The sequence below is a fragment of the Mercenaria mercenaria genome, chromosome 5, assembly GCF_021730395.1.
Source record: "Mercenaria mercenaria strain notata chromosome 5, MADL_Memer_1, whole genome shotgun sequence".
NCBI lineage: Eukaryota > Metazoa > Mollusca > Bivalvia > Venerida > Veneridae > Mercenaria > Mercenaria mercenaria.
The window spans coordinates 75,522,227-75,539,347 of record NC_069365.1 but is presented as its reverse complement, the minus strand read 5'-3'; the positions used below and the strand labels follow the sequence as shown (position 1 = coordinate 75,539,347).

The 17,121-nt window shown below is 35.3% G+C and overlaps 1 protein-coding gene across 2 annotated transcripts in view; it reads right to left on the bottom strand.

Moving 5' to 3' along the window:
• Positions 1-667: 667 nt before the first annotated feature.
• Positions 668-17,121, bottom strand: part of LOC123559140 (uncharacterized) — a 90,405-nt gene continuing 73,951 nt past the window's right edge. Inside the window, exons 7-12 of one of the 2 annotated variants that reach the window (XM_053544014.1) lie at positions 16,482-16,649; positions 15,607-15,792; positions 11,650-11,832; positions 8,525-8,710; positions 7,091-7,234; positions 668-6,331 (exon numbers count right to left, since the gene is read on the bottom strand). In XM_053544014.1, coding sequence (XP_053399989.1) covers positions 6,072-6,331; positions 7,091-7,234; positions 8,525-8,710; positions 11,650-11,832; positions 15,607-15,792; positions 16,482-16,649 — 1,127 coding nt within the window. In that variant the 3' untranslated portion in view covers positions 668-6,071. The remainder of the gene's footprint in view (positions 6,332-7,090; positions 7,235-8,524; positions 8,711-11,649; positions 11,833-15,606; positions 15,793-16,481; positions 16,650-17,121) is intronic. The other variant, XM_053544013.1, reaches the window with a different exon arrangement.

The window sequence follows — 17,121 nt, the reverse complement described above, 5'->3', positions numbered from 1 at the left end:
ATTTTTTTTCAAATGTTTGCCAAATTGTGTTCCTAGGAAAATCGGATTTATTTCAATGAAAGTCGGATGAAAACATATTAATTTACTTGATAACATCAATCTACATTATTTTGGTAAAGGTAAATACGTATTGATGCAGGCCACCTTTTCTTTTTTTACATTTTTTGTATTTTTGTTTTGTTTTGTTTTTTGTTTTGTTTTGTTTTTCCTGTCCAAATAATCAGCATTTGTATAAGAAAGTGGGTGGGTAAGGAATTTACATTATAAAATGTGTTCAGACCAATTTAGATTTTCAAATTTGAACAGTACACATGATTGTGAAGATTTACACTCTGATTTAAATTCATTTGGGGCATAGGCAGATCAATGATTTCTTCGTTTCAATGAATCAAAGAGTGTGGTACCCCAGACTGGGGGAGCTACTAGTGATGCAGCTACTTGTGATGCAATCCCTCAAACATTTGCTCTTAGCTTTTTAAGTGCATGCACCTGAGCACAAAGTACTGAAAGAGAGCTAAATTGTGATACACCTGACACCTAATTTCTGTACCAATAAAAACTTAGTCAGAATGTTTTTCAATATAAAAATGTTGAATAGATAAAATTACCCACATGGTCACTTGATCTATTAAACCGGTACCTGTAAATCCTTCTCAGTACAACACAATACAATACAATATCCATTTATTTTCTCATTTCATATGAACATATAACAGAAGGAGGATACAATATGACAAACTTTTGTACGAGGCTGTTACATGTGTTAACATTACAAAATATTGAGAGAAAAAAGAAGAGTCAAATATTCTTCTAGCATTTTACAAAACAGTACATATGTATAGATACTATTACGTGTGTAGTAATACGTAGTTTAAATCAATAAGGCAAATATCAATATGAAGATGATTATCTTAAGATGTCTAATTCTGATGGCAAATGTTCATGGCCCTTAATTTGATATACCATTAAAATATAACGAACTCATTAAAATTGAATCTGACATATTTAATGAGACCATTGATCAATTTTTAATTATTAACGGCCATTAACAGAGTATTAAAAAGGTTAATGGCCCCATTAGTATTTACTAATTAATGTGGAATTAAGGGGTACATTTTTAATGGCACATTAATTTTATGCCAATTAAAATTTTTCATGGTGTTTTAAGGAACCAATTAAATTGTTTTAATGGTTTATTATAAGCAGCTTCTCATGGCCATCAAAGTCATTTTAACAAGGTATATTTACCAGGGTTTTAATATACTTATTTCATGCCTTTTTAATATAGGGCATTAAAACTATGGTCATGAAAATTTGTAAGAAGTAATGAGTAAATTTTAATGGTGACTTGTTAAAACGCTGTTAAAAATTGCTTCAACCTTTGCAAAACTGGTAGGTATTTTCTGATCAGAACTGAGTAATAAATACCATTCTCAGACAAACTTGGTATGTCTCTTCCATGTTTTGGGCAAAGTTGAGATTTTTTCGGGAAGTAGACAAAAACCAGATTTTAAGGCAATTCCCACATCTTGGTTCCGCATCAGGGACATCATTGTAGGTAAGAATGACAAAACGTGATGTATTTTCGGGTACTTTTACCTGTTTCTGGCAAACGAATCATAGAAATAAGAAAAGTAAGGCCGTATGATACTTAATTTAATGAAAACTTGGCAACTTCTGCATTTGTCACGTTGGTCTAACTTAAAGAGACATAATTCCGATAATAGCTATTAAATCAAACTGAAAGTTGGAAAAATTGTTCACGATTAATTTAGGTACAATAAATAATTGCGAAAGAAGGATTTAGAAAAAATTGACATTTCTTTATGGAATTCGCACTTCGGGAAAATTGTTTAAACCAATGTGGAATTGGTATATTCTGATCAGAATTGAGTAATTATAACACCATTCTAAAACAAACTTTGTATATCTCTTGCATATTTTGCAATTGGGCAACATTGATATTTTTTTCAGAAAGAAGGCAAATTCCAGAATTTAAGATGATTCCCCAAACCTTGGTTTCGCATCAAGGTCATCATTTTTGGTAAGAATGGCAGAAATTCATGATGTTTTAGATACTTTTAACTGTCTTTTGCATTTGAACCGCATTCTTTTAAGTATAGATGGACTATCTTAAAGGGTCGTAACTCCGACAATAGCCAGTCTATCAAACTGGAAATTGGCAAATTGTTCACAATTAACTTAATGTACAATAATTGATTGTGACAGAAGGAATTTGAAAACTCTGACATTTCTCATAGGTAAGAACGTCGTAATTCGCCGGATATGACTCTGTGATCCACTCAAATGTAGTCTATTATATCAATATATAGTGCCATTTTTCGCATAAAGACCATTTTCATGCTAGATATAGCTTTCGTTTCGATGCTTTAATTCATATGAGAATAAACCAAAACAAATCAAACCGTTTGGATTTCGCATAAAATCTTCTATGAATGAAACTGACTTTGAATTCGAAGATTTCAAAGAAAATTCAATTCCGGATACGCCACCATGGAACCTTGCTTCCCCTACAGTTTTTTATATTTGAAAACCGCCTTTAAAAAGTCAGAAACAAATCCTGAAATATTTAAATCCAAATATAATGAGATCAAGTCACTTCACAAGGATTATTTTCCAATTTACACTGATGGTTCGAAAGATGATTCGGGGGTTGGCTGTGCGGCCATCAGCCATCTTCATCAGTCAAAATTACGTTTACCAAATAACGCAACAATATTTTCAGCCGAGGCAAAAGCTATTGATTTGGCCCTAAATTTTATATCAAAATACAGTGAAGAAAAGTTTATTATTTTTCCGACTCGCTTTCTGTTTTACAGTCAATTCACAACTGAAACATGGAAAATTCTTTCATTCAAAATATTCTTCTCAGGGTTCATGCACTATCTTTCAAAAAGTCTGTCATATTCTGTTGGATTCCTATACATGTCGGTATTGCATGGAAACGAGGATGCTGATACTGCAGCAAAGAAATCCCTTTTATTATCACAATCTAATATGAAATTGTCGTATACTGATTTTAGGCCAAACGTCAAGAAATATATTTTATCTAAATGGCAATCGTCATGGAACAATGCTTCGTTCAATAAACTTCATGATGTTAAACCTACTTTAGGTGAAACAGCTCTGTTCGCATGGAAGAAGTTGTTCTTTCTCGTTGTCGAATTGGTCATTCCCGTTTGACTCATTCTTATCTTCTGAACAAGGAAGAACAACCTGAATGTGTACCATGTCAGACACCGCTTACTATTTTAGTCGACTGTGTGGACTTCGTTCCACAGCGCAGTACATACTATGACGTTCAGTCTTTGAAAGAGGTGTTTGAGAACGTTTCAGTCGGCAATGTCTTGTCCTTTTTAAAGCAGATAGGCATTTATCGCAAAATCTGAAATCATATATTTTTCTTTACACATTTTGCGGTATTGTTGTTTGTCACTAATATTTTAACCCTTTATATACGTTTTTGCATGAATGTTTTTGGACATGCTTTACAATTTACTTTACATTTTATATGTTTATACATTTTTACATAATTGTTTTTAGAGATGCTTTAAAATTTACGTTTTCGAAGTGCTTGTTTTCGGCGATATATGGCCTTTTTGTGTCGGTTCGCCGTAAAATCTAACTCACTCACTCACTTCTTTTTGATGATTGATTGTAAAAAGAATGTCTACGGATGACGCTAAGCTATGTTATATGCTTCAAAATTTGTGTCGAAGCTGTTGGGTAAACTGACTGTGAAGAAAGTACATATTTCCTGTTGTCTACTTACGCAATATTAGCGTTTTCAAACTTGACCATGGTTTCATTACACTGTGGTCAAAAACATACTTTTGGTATTTTTTGATTGCCTCAAAACAGACCTTCAAGACAAGGATAGTCTCGTAAGAAGTGAAAGACAAGAAACGCTGATAAAAACATGATTTGAATTAAGAAATAATTTATAGCAAAAGAGTTCTTTAACACTATTTATGCACGATGGGTGGTTATACGTCGGGCGTAATAATTTCACGAGTGTATAAATAGTGTTAAAGATCGCTTGTGCTATAAATCATTTCGATTCTAATATGCCCTTAATCTCAAACATTAGGTAGAATATAGAAGCGCTCTTTCTTGGTCGCAACAAAAACTTTGACGTCAGAGCACGTAAACGTGACGTCATTCTAGCGTAAGAGTGTTTTAACAGAGGCAAGCATATTAGAATGGTTAATTTTACATAGAAGCGCGAGGCATTTAGTACCTTCTAAACTCAGGAATTTAGGAAACATACTCGCAATTATAATATGAATTACTATTTGCCTTACAGCAAAATCGTGCTTTGTGTGCAAATTTCAGCGTGATCCTAACATAGCTGAGACTGTGTATAATTACTTATGCAGCGCGGCCAATTACATGTACACATGTATGGTGACTGTATTTAAAACAGTCGAACCTTTTACAAACCTTTTAGTATACATGTAGCACATGCACTGTATATGTGGCTCTTTTGTTCAGCAAGATGAAACATACCGCTACTACATTTATTTATGACATTCGCCAAGAACGAAATTCTGCTTGATAACATCCAACATTTGCAAAACTGAAATGAAACGAATCATTCCAAATGCGCCTAGAATGAAGTCGTGCAGTGTGACATTCATCCATATGTGGACCATCTAAAGCTGTATGTGGTTTTAAAACGTCTTATGAGACAATGTTACTATTAAAAAATAAAACCAATACAAAAAGTTTGCCATATCTTATTGGCCAAACCGTCCTAACAATATGCAAGTATGAAGGTTTCAACTGAAGGATATTATACCTCATAATATATGTAATATAGCATTTAGTCGATAGTACAGCTTACGTGGTGTTCTAATATAAAAATAACTTCTTTTTGGGCATAGTCTTACCCACAGGAATTGCTTAGTTTTGTATAGATTTGTGATTTTTTTCTAAACAGGAAATGCAAAAGTGACAGTAGGTTTTCTTGGAATTTTGCGGTAGAATATTATGTAAACAGGATCAGCGGATATTCAGTCTGCCGGCATTTCACTGCATACTATTCGACAACTATTTTCTATATTTTTCTTTTGTAGTCAGACAGTGGTTTGAGAAAATGCATGGATACAATGGCGTGATAATTTATAAATGTGTTTAAAAACGATGTGTGTTGTTTTAAGCTTTATAATTATGGAATAAAGAATCTTAAAGACTTATACGACGGGCGTTCAATAAATACCCGGAAAAGTGCTCTCAATTCTTCATGTATCATCAAAAATAAATGAATATGCTACAAAATGTAGACTAGGGAATACTGAGTTGATATGTCAAAATTAGATTGTCTTTGGATAAATAATAAGTAAATGCGAGTCCCCATGGCAACGTCATGTGACGTCATCCGGCCCAATTTTGTCTCTTTTTCTATTTTACATGCGCTAAAACATTACAGTATTTATTTATTCTTAGGAAAGTGTAAAATGCATTTAATGGTGATAAACATTGAATCAATGGTAATCATGAGTAGTATTGATTAATTGAGTGTGATATGACAGCATCATAATGACGTTGGGCCGCTTTTGAGGTGATGACGTTGCCTAGGAGACGACAAATAAATATTGTGCATGTTATGAAATCTGTAATTTAGGTATTTGAATTCAGTATGTTCATATCCGTCATATTTTCAAATTTTAGCAAAATGAGACTAGAAATAAAGAAATGAGAGCACTTTTCCGGGTATTTATTGAACACCCCTCGTACAAATTTCATCCCGCACTTCCTTAGAAAAATACACGAGTATTTCATTCTAATAAGTAACATCACTTATTTTACTCTCGTAGATAACGTCACGTTTACCGTGGTAGAGAAATAAAAAATGAGCAACAATAATAACACTGTCAGGAAGTATTGGTGCATAATTACTGTATGTTTATACATACATGTAACTGATTTACATTGTGTGGAAAATGGCAAACAAAATTACAAACAACCAGACTACGGTTGAAAAACGGGAAGAAAAATCATTGTAACAAGTCCTAGAAACGAAACAAGTGAAATCATAGACACAAATACTACATGCATCTTCGTGAATAGGTGATAGAGTCTTCAAGTACGCCCTGTTCAGGAAACGCATCTTGTATCATGTCGTACGTGACCTGTGAATGATAGCAATAATGATTATGCCAAAGCATGTATGCCACGCATATGTCGTCCAATCCACACAGGTCCTTGCATTCTGGCTCGCCACTAGCACTGAGCTTTATCTCCATAAAGCGCCAATACTGGTTGCTTGAAGGCACTTCGATGAAATCCTCTGTAAGGCTGTCGCATACTGGAACACATTTTCAAAAGAAAATTAGCGTGCATCGCATGTGATTTTGAACAAGGGTATAAACTATGCTGGCTTATTTCTGCCATTTCGTGCTGGCGTGATGATGTGTTTCAAGAGTGCCAACATGTCAACACCCAGAAAAAGTACGACATACATTGCGAAAAATACCCGCTTGACGTATCGGCGCGCTGCTTGTCGTTATGACGTGTTTGTGTGTTGGCGCTCTTGGAGAAATGGCAGAAGTCATCCACGATTATGAATAATGCTTAGTGAATATTTTCATTGTCAGATAAATGAAATCTTTTATGAATTTGTGATTATTCATTCTGATAAATAGAATTAAGGAACTAACAAAATAATGAATATCAAAAAGTTAAACGGCATCCCATATCGAATCCATCAACAAATAACAAAAATAAATTATTGATAATGTCAACAACATTCTCTTTATTGATATAAACTAGACCACTTGCGTCCTACTTGACCATTTATTGACCAAAAAAAAAAAAACTTAACGTGTTTTATGTTCGACCCCAACGATGCGTACGCTATTTTTTTGTAGTTGTTAAAAAGGCGATCAAATGTTTTTTTGTTTTTTTTTCTAATAAAGCATGTATTACTAAAAAGTCTTACGAAAACATATGTATCGTGTCACTGAATAATTATGAAAGAGGGAAATATAAAGAGTAGTAATCCATATATGGCACATGGTGTTTTCAACGATATAATATATTAATGCAGAAATATTAGTACAAATACCTTTAACGCAGTCCCTCCGTGTTTCGTTGTACTTGGAGAGCGAATCGCAGAAACATGTAGATTCATGGCTAGCTTTCACACACACTGCACCGGTTTCCATACAGTCGGTTGACCCACATTCCTCACCAATTGTCCGTTTCTTTTCTGCGGTTTGTATTAAAACAATTACAAGCTTAACTTATTTCTTAGCATTTTATACATAGTAAATAATAAAGCGAATCTATATCGAGTATGCAGGAAGGAACATGAATAATAAGTAATAAAGAATAACTCCACAGAATGAGTTCCCCTCGGTCATATGGATGATATTCCTGCTTTGTAACCTTGTATTCTCTTTTCTGCATCAACAATCATTGACATTTTACTGCTTGAGGCACGAAACACCTCAATATGATATCAGTCATATGATGTTTTTTTTTCTACAAAGCGTACTCTGGATTGATTTCAATAAAACATGAAAACTTCTTTTATCGCGAAAATAAATTTATATACTTCTTAGTAGGTGTTTCCTATGTATTTTTTTTAAATCTCATGACAAATATGAAAGTCCAAATCATAGTTAATGCTACATTCAAGAAAATTGAACAATGCCATCGCAAACCAGATAGCATAAGGTTCTTGAAGAATCTCTCTACATATTGTACTCAAGTTAGTTCTAACGAACCTCTTCGAAAAATAAAATGCCCAAAACAGAATTTTAAGATAAACCTACTGTTTAAAAGATCTTCACCTTTTAAACACCCCTTCTAGTTTTGTAATCAAAATTATGTGTTTTAAGCATCCATTCTGTCACCTTCCCGTTTGTCAATTATTCTTGTCGTCGTGCATCAAATTTTCTTTGGATTGCAATACAGGTCATCATACCAAGTACATTATATATAAACGTACCCTATGGCCCAAGACTTAAATCAATGTAAGTTATCGAATCCATGTATTTATGCAAAGTCAAACAATAAATACAATTTACCTAACCGGGGAATAAACGTATGTGTCGGGATTTAACAAATGCTCAATGAAAAAATGACTATAAAACATGACGGAAAATTTGTCAGCTATGGGGCTGTTTATTTGTTGTTTTTTTTGTAGTCTACATCATTTTAATTCTATTATTCTCTTCTTTTTCTCTTTATAACTAGAACATAAAATGCTCTACACACAGTTTTTCTCATTTTGTATATGTCGTTATCTGGAGTGCACCGTTTACTGATGTTGAAGACAATTTGTGGTCCAAGCCATATTATTATATGTTGATGTAGCTTTTATATGCATCTTTTAATAGAATAATATTAAACTAAATAAAAGAGTACTACAATTTCTTTTTGGGTATGCAAAAAAAAAAAAAACAAAAAAAAAAACAGCCGAAGCAAAACTGTTCCCAAGAATAACAAAGGGACAAATGGATCCCAAAAACAAGCGAAACATCACGTGACTTACCGCATGACCAGTTGTTTGTATAGGACCAGGTTCCGTTTTCCAAGCATTCTATTCGAACATATTCTTTATGGAAAGCTCCAACAAGCTCATAACCTTCCCTGCAATAGTAGTAGACACTCGAACCTAGAACCGTCCGCGTTGTATAGTGTACAACTGTATTTGTAATATTTGGAATCTTTCCGCAGTCTAAAAGAATACGCAATGATAGTAAGCGCATGTCGCAGGTTTCGGAAAATATTATGGCACTATTGATCATATTTTTCCCTGAAATTATTAATTGATTTCTATCTAGTAAGTAAAAAATTTCCCGCCTTAATTGTGCTTTTATAGATTATAACAAGAGCTGTCAGTTTTGGTGACAAATGCCCCAGAAGCGTGCCAACAATGCTAAAGATGTATGCATAAATGAATCACACATCATTTCGTGACCTTGACCTTGACCCAAGAGGCCCAGGTCATGAGCAAGACACACATATGGTTAACATTTGTTTCAAATTATTTTCAAATCTCGTGATAAATGGCAGAGTGAGGGACCAAACAAGAAAAACCGTTGACTTCTCAGTATGACCTTGACCTTGGAGCTAGGGGTCTGAGTCTTGTGCATTACACCTCATCTCATTATAGGGAAATTTTATGCTAAGTAATTTTAAAATCCCTTCATCAATGGATGAGTTATGGACCAGACAAGAAACATACCATGTTAATCTTTAACCTCTAGGTGTGACAATGACCTTAGAGCTAGAGGTATGGATCTTGCAAACGACACGTCGTCTCATTATGAAGAACATTCACGCGAGGTAATTTCAAAATCCCTTAATGAATGGCCGAGTTACGGACCGGACATTAAACAGACCCTGTTAACCTTTGACTTCTAAGTGTGACTTTGACCTTAGAGCTAGGGGTCTGAATCTTGCGTATGACACATCGTCTCATTATGGTTAACATTTGTGCCTAGTTATTTGAAAATCCCTTCATGGATGGCAGAGTTATGTAACGGACACGAAACAGACAATAATAACTTTTGACCTCCAAGCGTGACCTTGATCTTTGAGCTAGGGATTTGAGTCTTGCACATGACACGTCGTCTCATTATGGTAAATATTTATGCCAAGTGATTTCAAAATCATGGACGGAAGAGTTACAGCCCGGACAAGAATTAACCGGACGAACACATGGACGCACGAATGCACGGATGGACGGACAGTGCGATTTTAATATGCCTACCTTCGGGCGCATTAAAAACCTTTCGATTTTGTTACTCGAATTTGTTTATGGAAGAAGTTACTACAACATAATTTGACGGAAAAAATTTTAAAGTCATTTATTCAATTTATGATAGCAAAATGTTGTGTTAAAAGCAGTGAAGGTTCATTAGTGCATCTGGTGTTCGACAGGGTGAAAATTTATCACCAATACTGTTTATTTTTGTTGTTTTTTTCTGAATGATTAAGTGTCTTTTATGACACATTTTTACAAAGGGCTAACAACTCTATCAAATGATGTTAAAGAGTTCCTAAGTGATGATACTACTGAAATGTTTTTCAAATTATTTTTACTACTCTATGCAGATGACATTGACTTTTTGCCGAGAAACTAGATGAATTACAAACATCTTTAAATGCAATGTCAGAATACTGTGATATGTGGAAACTGTCTATTAACTCTAGTAAAATTAAAGTGTTTTTTTCTCGAGGTAAAGTCGTAATAAAGCCAGTCGTTTATTTTAATGGTAAAGTACTTGATATTTTTGATAATTTTAATTTTTAATTTCTCCTAAAATTGGCATTATTTACACAAAAAGATATGATTGTTACTCGGTAAAATATATTCTGTTAATCTATTCATAGTCAAAAATCATTGATTTATGTCAAATATGCATGTATCTTCCGTTAAATAACTAAATAACTGCAGTAAGATCTTATAGTATCTGCTATGTATTTCTTACATAATGTACACGTTTTTATTTTATTTTTATTTTTTCTATGTACATGAATTTTGCATTTAAATGTTGCCTTTACAAGGCTGATGCCCATATGGGCCTAGTTCTTGAATAAAATCTGGAATCCTACGCAGTGATCTCCCCTTCCAGCGAAGAGACATTTGCCATCACCTACATTTTAATGAAGATTTGGATAAATCGTTTATTTCGTAACTTGATGAGACTTGTTTTGAGTATTTAAAGAGATTTAAAGCTTATGTGTATGATTAAATTTAAAAAAAATCAAATCATGTACGAGCTCCCATCTTACGACTTAAAAGCGTAACTGAAATTAAAGAAATGAGGATGGAATTGTATGATGAAAAATCATAGTTCCTGGTTGGATTCGAACCCGGGTCGCACGGATGAAAATCCAGTGCTCTAACCACTGAGCAAGAGTCCACCCCTTGAAACAGTTTTAAACAAATAAGCTATGCGTAAGCGACTGTAACATTTCCCCTCTTCACAATTTAAGGTGTCATCATTTATGATTACTTGTAAGCCATTTAGGCAGAGTAAATGCCATTTTCAGCACGAGATGAAGTCAATTCCGCGAACTAGCTCCATCTATCGACATTAGACCGTAACAGAATTAAAAAAGATAAAATTTTATGATGACAAATCCCAAATACCTAAGGTGGGATTCGAACCCGGGTCGCATGGACGGATGTCCAATAGCTTTAACCACTGAGCCAAGTAGTCGACTACATTATGCAATTGTCAGAGATTGGTTTTAAACTTATGAGCTATGCGTAAGCAACTGTAATACAATGGTCACGATATTCTCGTAGTCACGTGGTATTTGTGACAGCATTGATTATGTAGCTCCAGGGGAGAAAATGTCTGCCTGTAGTTTGATTATCGCTTTCTGTACTTTTCGCTTTGTCATATTCGAACCGTAACAACCTTATTATAAATGTTACAATTAAGGTAGTTGTAAGAACAAGGAAAGCTATAATTTTGTTTGTATTCTTACATTAATAATGCTTTAACATTATCGAAGAAATAAGCTATTTTTTACTTTAGCAAGAGCCTTGAAACTTTAGCTAGAGTCTTAAGAATGAAACAGAACAGGGTTGTCAGAGATTATAACACATAACCTAGTTTTTAATTATATATACATATATATGTAAAACGCGTGACTTACCAACTACACATTCAAAATGTGACCAGGACCATCCGTGTGAATAACATTGAGTAGACATGTAGGATTCGTCAGATTCGTTTTTAACGTCAAAGCCTGTATCACATTCATATTTTCTCACCGAGCCTTCGTGTGTAGACACTGGCAACACGTGAGCGTTGTCTTTCTTCTCAGGTTCCCCGCAGTCTGAAGATAAACCAGTAAAATAGTTAACATGTTTATTTGTTGTTGTCTTTTAATTGCTTTCGGTATATTTTAATTGCAAAATTCATTAGAGGTAAACTTTAGGCTACACCTGACCTGTGCACACTTCAGTCTTACGCAGAATCTTTGTCTGCAATAAACGGGCGGTTAAATCGAAACAGTTGAGAGAACAATATCACACTGAAAAGGAATGTCGTGATAGTCCTACTAGCAAGTACTATAAAATGTACCGTTTTTTGGTTATATGTATAGGATATAAGCCTTAAACGATCCAATATGTAAAATACCGGACTGTCCGAAGCGCGTTAGCTTACTTAAAACATTGTATTTATGACATAACCAATAAAAAAAATTACGTATAAACCGTTTACGTAAAATATTCTTAAATTAATTCTGCATTTATTCACTTTACCGCATTTAATAACAGTTGCTATATGATTATAAAATACTCTGTAGATCCTCATGACTATTTTACGCACGTTTTACTCATAATGAACGTCTGCATTTTCTCGGGTTTCTCGCCTTCGTAATGTTGGACTTATGTTAGCCCGAGATTCTCGTGATGCTAATAGACATGTGCGACGGAGGTCGGAGATCAGAGAGCGGACATCGGAAAGCGGAGTAAATAAAGAGGTTTTCTCAAGGATATTAACATTTTCAATACAACTGTTGTAATAACATTACAACAGCTATTTGTAAGTTTATATATTCGACATAACGGCCCCTTCAGCCTGTCTGGTGCTACTGCTGGGGGTAGTGATGATGATTGTGGCGTGTCTGTGTGTTTGGGGATTGTTCGAACACAGGTGAATTATATTCGGGTAAGGATCCCTGTGGGCAACTGTTAGTGCTCTTCAGGGTTCTCATAATCAGTACACGATAGTTGTAAATAATGTGTTTATAATTCTATTGAAAAATATATCGGGGGTCGATTGCAAAACGGTAATAACCTCCTAATGAAATGAAAAAAGGAGACGCAAACTTTTCGCACTCGAGGCTCTGTGTATTTAAGCCTACAAAATCAAAACTATTACATTTTTCACATTTTAAAGCTTTCAAACTGCTTATTTTCATTGAACATAATTAAGGCATGTCATTTGTTTACGACAACATTAATTTATTGAAGTTTATTTGTTTACACATAAAGCAAAGACCATTTTATATTCCTTTTCACACAGGTTTTGCTTTCTGCATCATGCAGAATATTCACTATTTCAACATAGTTTTTTCGAGATTCACAACTTACTCCTTTTTAACTTAAAACAATAATAACTTAAAAACATACACCACCAAACATGTTTTGGCTTTTAGATTCCGAGCAGATGTGTTTTATTCTCCAATATTAGACGAAAAAGCAGTAGAATTTATAAAACTTTCATCGGACACGTACGCGGACGCCGACGCATGACAGCAAGTGCAACAGCTCTATACATATTTTTCGAATAGTCTAGATAACCGTGATATGACATATTTAGTATGAATGTAGAGTATCAAGATTTTAGAATGAATTGGTGATATCCCCACTCTAAACTTCCGATGTCAAATGTTCGAACAGATAATAGACAAATTAAGATTATTCATTCAGAAAAGCTGTTATCAAAAGTGTCTTTTATTCAGCCTAACGACTGTGTCCGTATGATCAGAATTTTTTTTATGCATGTACAGTCACGCTTAGCATCTTCCAATCGATAGCCTTTCTGTAGATCGGTCTTGTGAGGGATGTAGCCGTTCTGCAGATCGGCCTTATGAGAGATGTAGCCGTTCTGCAGATCGGCCTTGTGAGGGATGTAGCCGTTCTGCAGATCGGCCTTGTGAGGGATGTAGCCGTTCTGCAGATCGGCCTTATGAGAGATGTAGCCGTTCTGCAGATCGGCCTTGTGAGGGATGTAGCCGTTCTGCAGATCGGCCTGCAGATCGGCCTTGTGAGGGATGTAGCCGTTCTGCAGATCGGCCTTGTGAGAGATGTAGCCGTTCTGCAGCTCGGCCTTGTGAGAGATGTAGCCGTTCTGCAGATCGGCCTTGTGAGGGATGTAGCCGTTCTGCAGATCGGCCTTATGAGAGATGTAGCCGTTCTGCAGATCGGCCTTGTGAGGGATGTAGCCGTTCTGCAGATCAGTCTTGTAACTTATATAGCCGTTCTGCATATCGGCCTTGTGAGGGATGTTGTTTTGCAGAACGGTCTCGTGACGGATATACCGCCCACGCTGCAGCCACAAATTCAAATTTGCCATTTGCGGGTGCAAACTGCAATGATTTTCAACCAAAATGATAATGAACTTGCACAACCAGAGCAGACTAACAACGAGCAGAAGCGTAGATAGAATTAAGAAGTCACTCTATAAACTCATGAGGAAAAATCATACTATATATCACTTAATTGTATAAATGAAGTTAACTAAGAGAGCAAATCCTTTTTTATACTTTACAGTGGTATGTCAACATTACTTTGAGACAACCCCTATATTTACTCCGTACTCCGATGTCCGCTTTCCGTCCTCCGACCTCCGTCACACATGTCTATTAATTGTGTTTACACATGCACGGAATAAGCAGTAGTATTCTCACATGTGGCGGCGGGAGGAAAGAAATTTTGTGACATTTTAGAAACAAAAAAACTGGATTTATTTTAATTCATGGCATGGGTAAAGTGATTATGTTCTTTTTATTTAAGCGTGTAGAAAGAAACTTTCTATGTGTTAAAATTTACAAGGGTAAATAGATAATAGAGTGTTGAAAACAAAATTTACACGACTAATATTGGACAAACGTCGTGGGAGTGAAATAAAGCTATATCATATTTTTCGCACTTCGTTGGTTTAATAACATTTTGAGGTTTGGAGTCGCCGCGAATATAGAAGATGTTAAACTTAGTTGAATTGACCTCGTCTCTGGGGCTATGTTTAAGCAGAAGTAATCAAACATGTAATATTTAGGATCTCTCCGTATTTTATCTATTCGATTATTGTTGAATTATTTCATATATCAATTAATAACTGATTTCGTTTCAAGAAGCGAATAAAATATATATTGTTCTCATTTATGAATAATATATTAGAATTGTTTAATACCCTCGGGCTTTTACTTTTAAGCTGGCAAATGTGTATGTATATTGAAGGAAAACATGACGGCCGTAGTCATGGGATTACCTGGCCAAGTTTTAATGCTCGTTAATTGTTGAAAATCCTTTCCCTTTTCTCTGTAAGTCCGAGTTTTACTAGAGGACGAGTTAGAGTCATTCGGCCAGCGTGCTGAATTTCTTTGCTACTACTAAGCTGTCCATACTTGCTTTAATGAGTTTCTAGGAGCTTTAAACAGCAACAAATTAAAGCAGGAGCGGTGTTCCAGCGTTTAAAGTGTCGGCCGTTCAATCAGAAGGTCGTGGGCTTGGCCCCACTTGCGACACGACTGCACCTTCTCATAATAATGACACCAGTTCTAGTGTCCCTACAAAGCGATTACCTTTTAAATAAACTTATAACATTCTTAAACGAGCTATGGTCCAAAGTTTCTATCTGCGACACTCCTTAGAAATTCTAGTATAAATTAAATAGCTGAATAAGGAAAACTGATGACGGATATCGGGGATTGGTTATTGATAACGGTAATGAAGACGACACAATGGAAACTGGAGCCCGCTCGTGCCAAAGATAATTTCTGAAAGTGTACGAGGTATTTTCATCCACACCCAAAGACTCAGATTAAATTTTGAATTCTGAAAGTTGTTCAGAACGTTTATGAACGAATTAAATTGCGTACCTTTGTAACAGGTAAAGTTTGTTGACGTCCATTGACCTTGGTCGTTACAACTGGTTACCATGGTGACAGTTTCGTTTCCGGTACTGTAGCCTTCTTCACATGTATATGTTCGCTTCGAATTGAGTGTTGTTCCTCCGTGTGACAAAACTGAATTCTCTATTTCAGGCGGATTCGAACAAACAATAGCTACAGATTGAAAGTGTGTACATATAAAGGTTGTTAACAGACCAGCAGAATAAACTGGAACACAGACATTCACCAAGCTGCAATCCATATCCTTAAATGCCGAATATTCGCTCTGAGTCGTCATTTTTGAAGTGGATACGTGGTTTTATTATAGGCCTATTAATTGAGCCCAGCTCGGCGATACGATAAACTCTTTAATTAATTAATATCTGCCTATTTCTAAAGTTATATCAACCAAACGTGACTACAGTTTTAGGCAAATAAAGCTAAATACTTGTTTGAAACTTTTTAAGCTTGGAATATCCAGACGCCATCATTAGAATTTCATCTTTCTGACGTAATAGTTGACGTATGACTGTGGCAAGTTACTTAATATTATTCGTTTTTGAATTAGAAACTGTAGATCTATTTAAGACTGAAAATTCGCAAGTATATTATAATCAGCAATATCGGGGATATGGAAGAATCTATAAGAGCTTCATTTTAGTAACTGAATGTTTTTCTCTAAATTTATTGTTATTATCTGCAGTTGGAATAAGCATGAAATAAAAATGGTATTAAAGTGGTCAAGTAATCTATACTGTACAAATGCCGTGTTTTTGGTACTCTATGCTTCCGAGAAATCTACCCTTACCTATTATCTCCTATAAGATCATAACTTTTCAATCCCTAATTAAAGTTAATTTTACCTTTTTCACAGATGGGGTCATGTGACCAAGAACCATTCGGCAAACACGTGATTTGATACATGTTTGTGGCTTCTTGGTAGTCAGCATCGCATTCTATTTCAAGTTTTGATCCGACCTCATACATGTTTCCTTTGACGTGTCCATTCTCAAGTTGAAATTTTGAGCACTCTTGAAGCAAAATATCAAGTTATTATTCACACGGCAGTACGATAGCATGATGAAGATGGCATGACATTATGATGGCACGATGATGACGACACGACAGCACGATGGCCCGATGATGACGACACGACAGCACGATAGCCTAATGATGATAACTTGACAGTACGATGGTATGATGATGATGAAATGATAGTTCGATGGCATGATTATTTTGACACGGCATTACGATGGCGCGATGATGACGACACGACAGCACAATGGCCCGATGATGATAACACGACAGTACAATTGCCAGATGATGATAACACGACGGTACGATGGCAATATGGTGACACCACGACAGCTCAATAACAGGATGACGATAACACTACAGTCGGTGACACGATGATAATAACACGACAGTACAATTGAACGATGACGATAACACGACAGTACGTTGACACGATGGTGATAACATGACAGTTTGATGGCACACCTA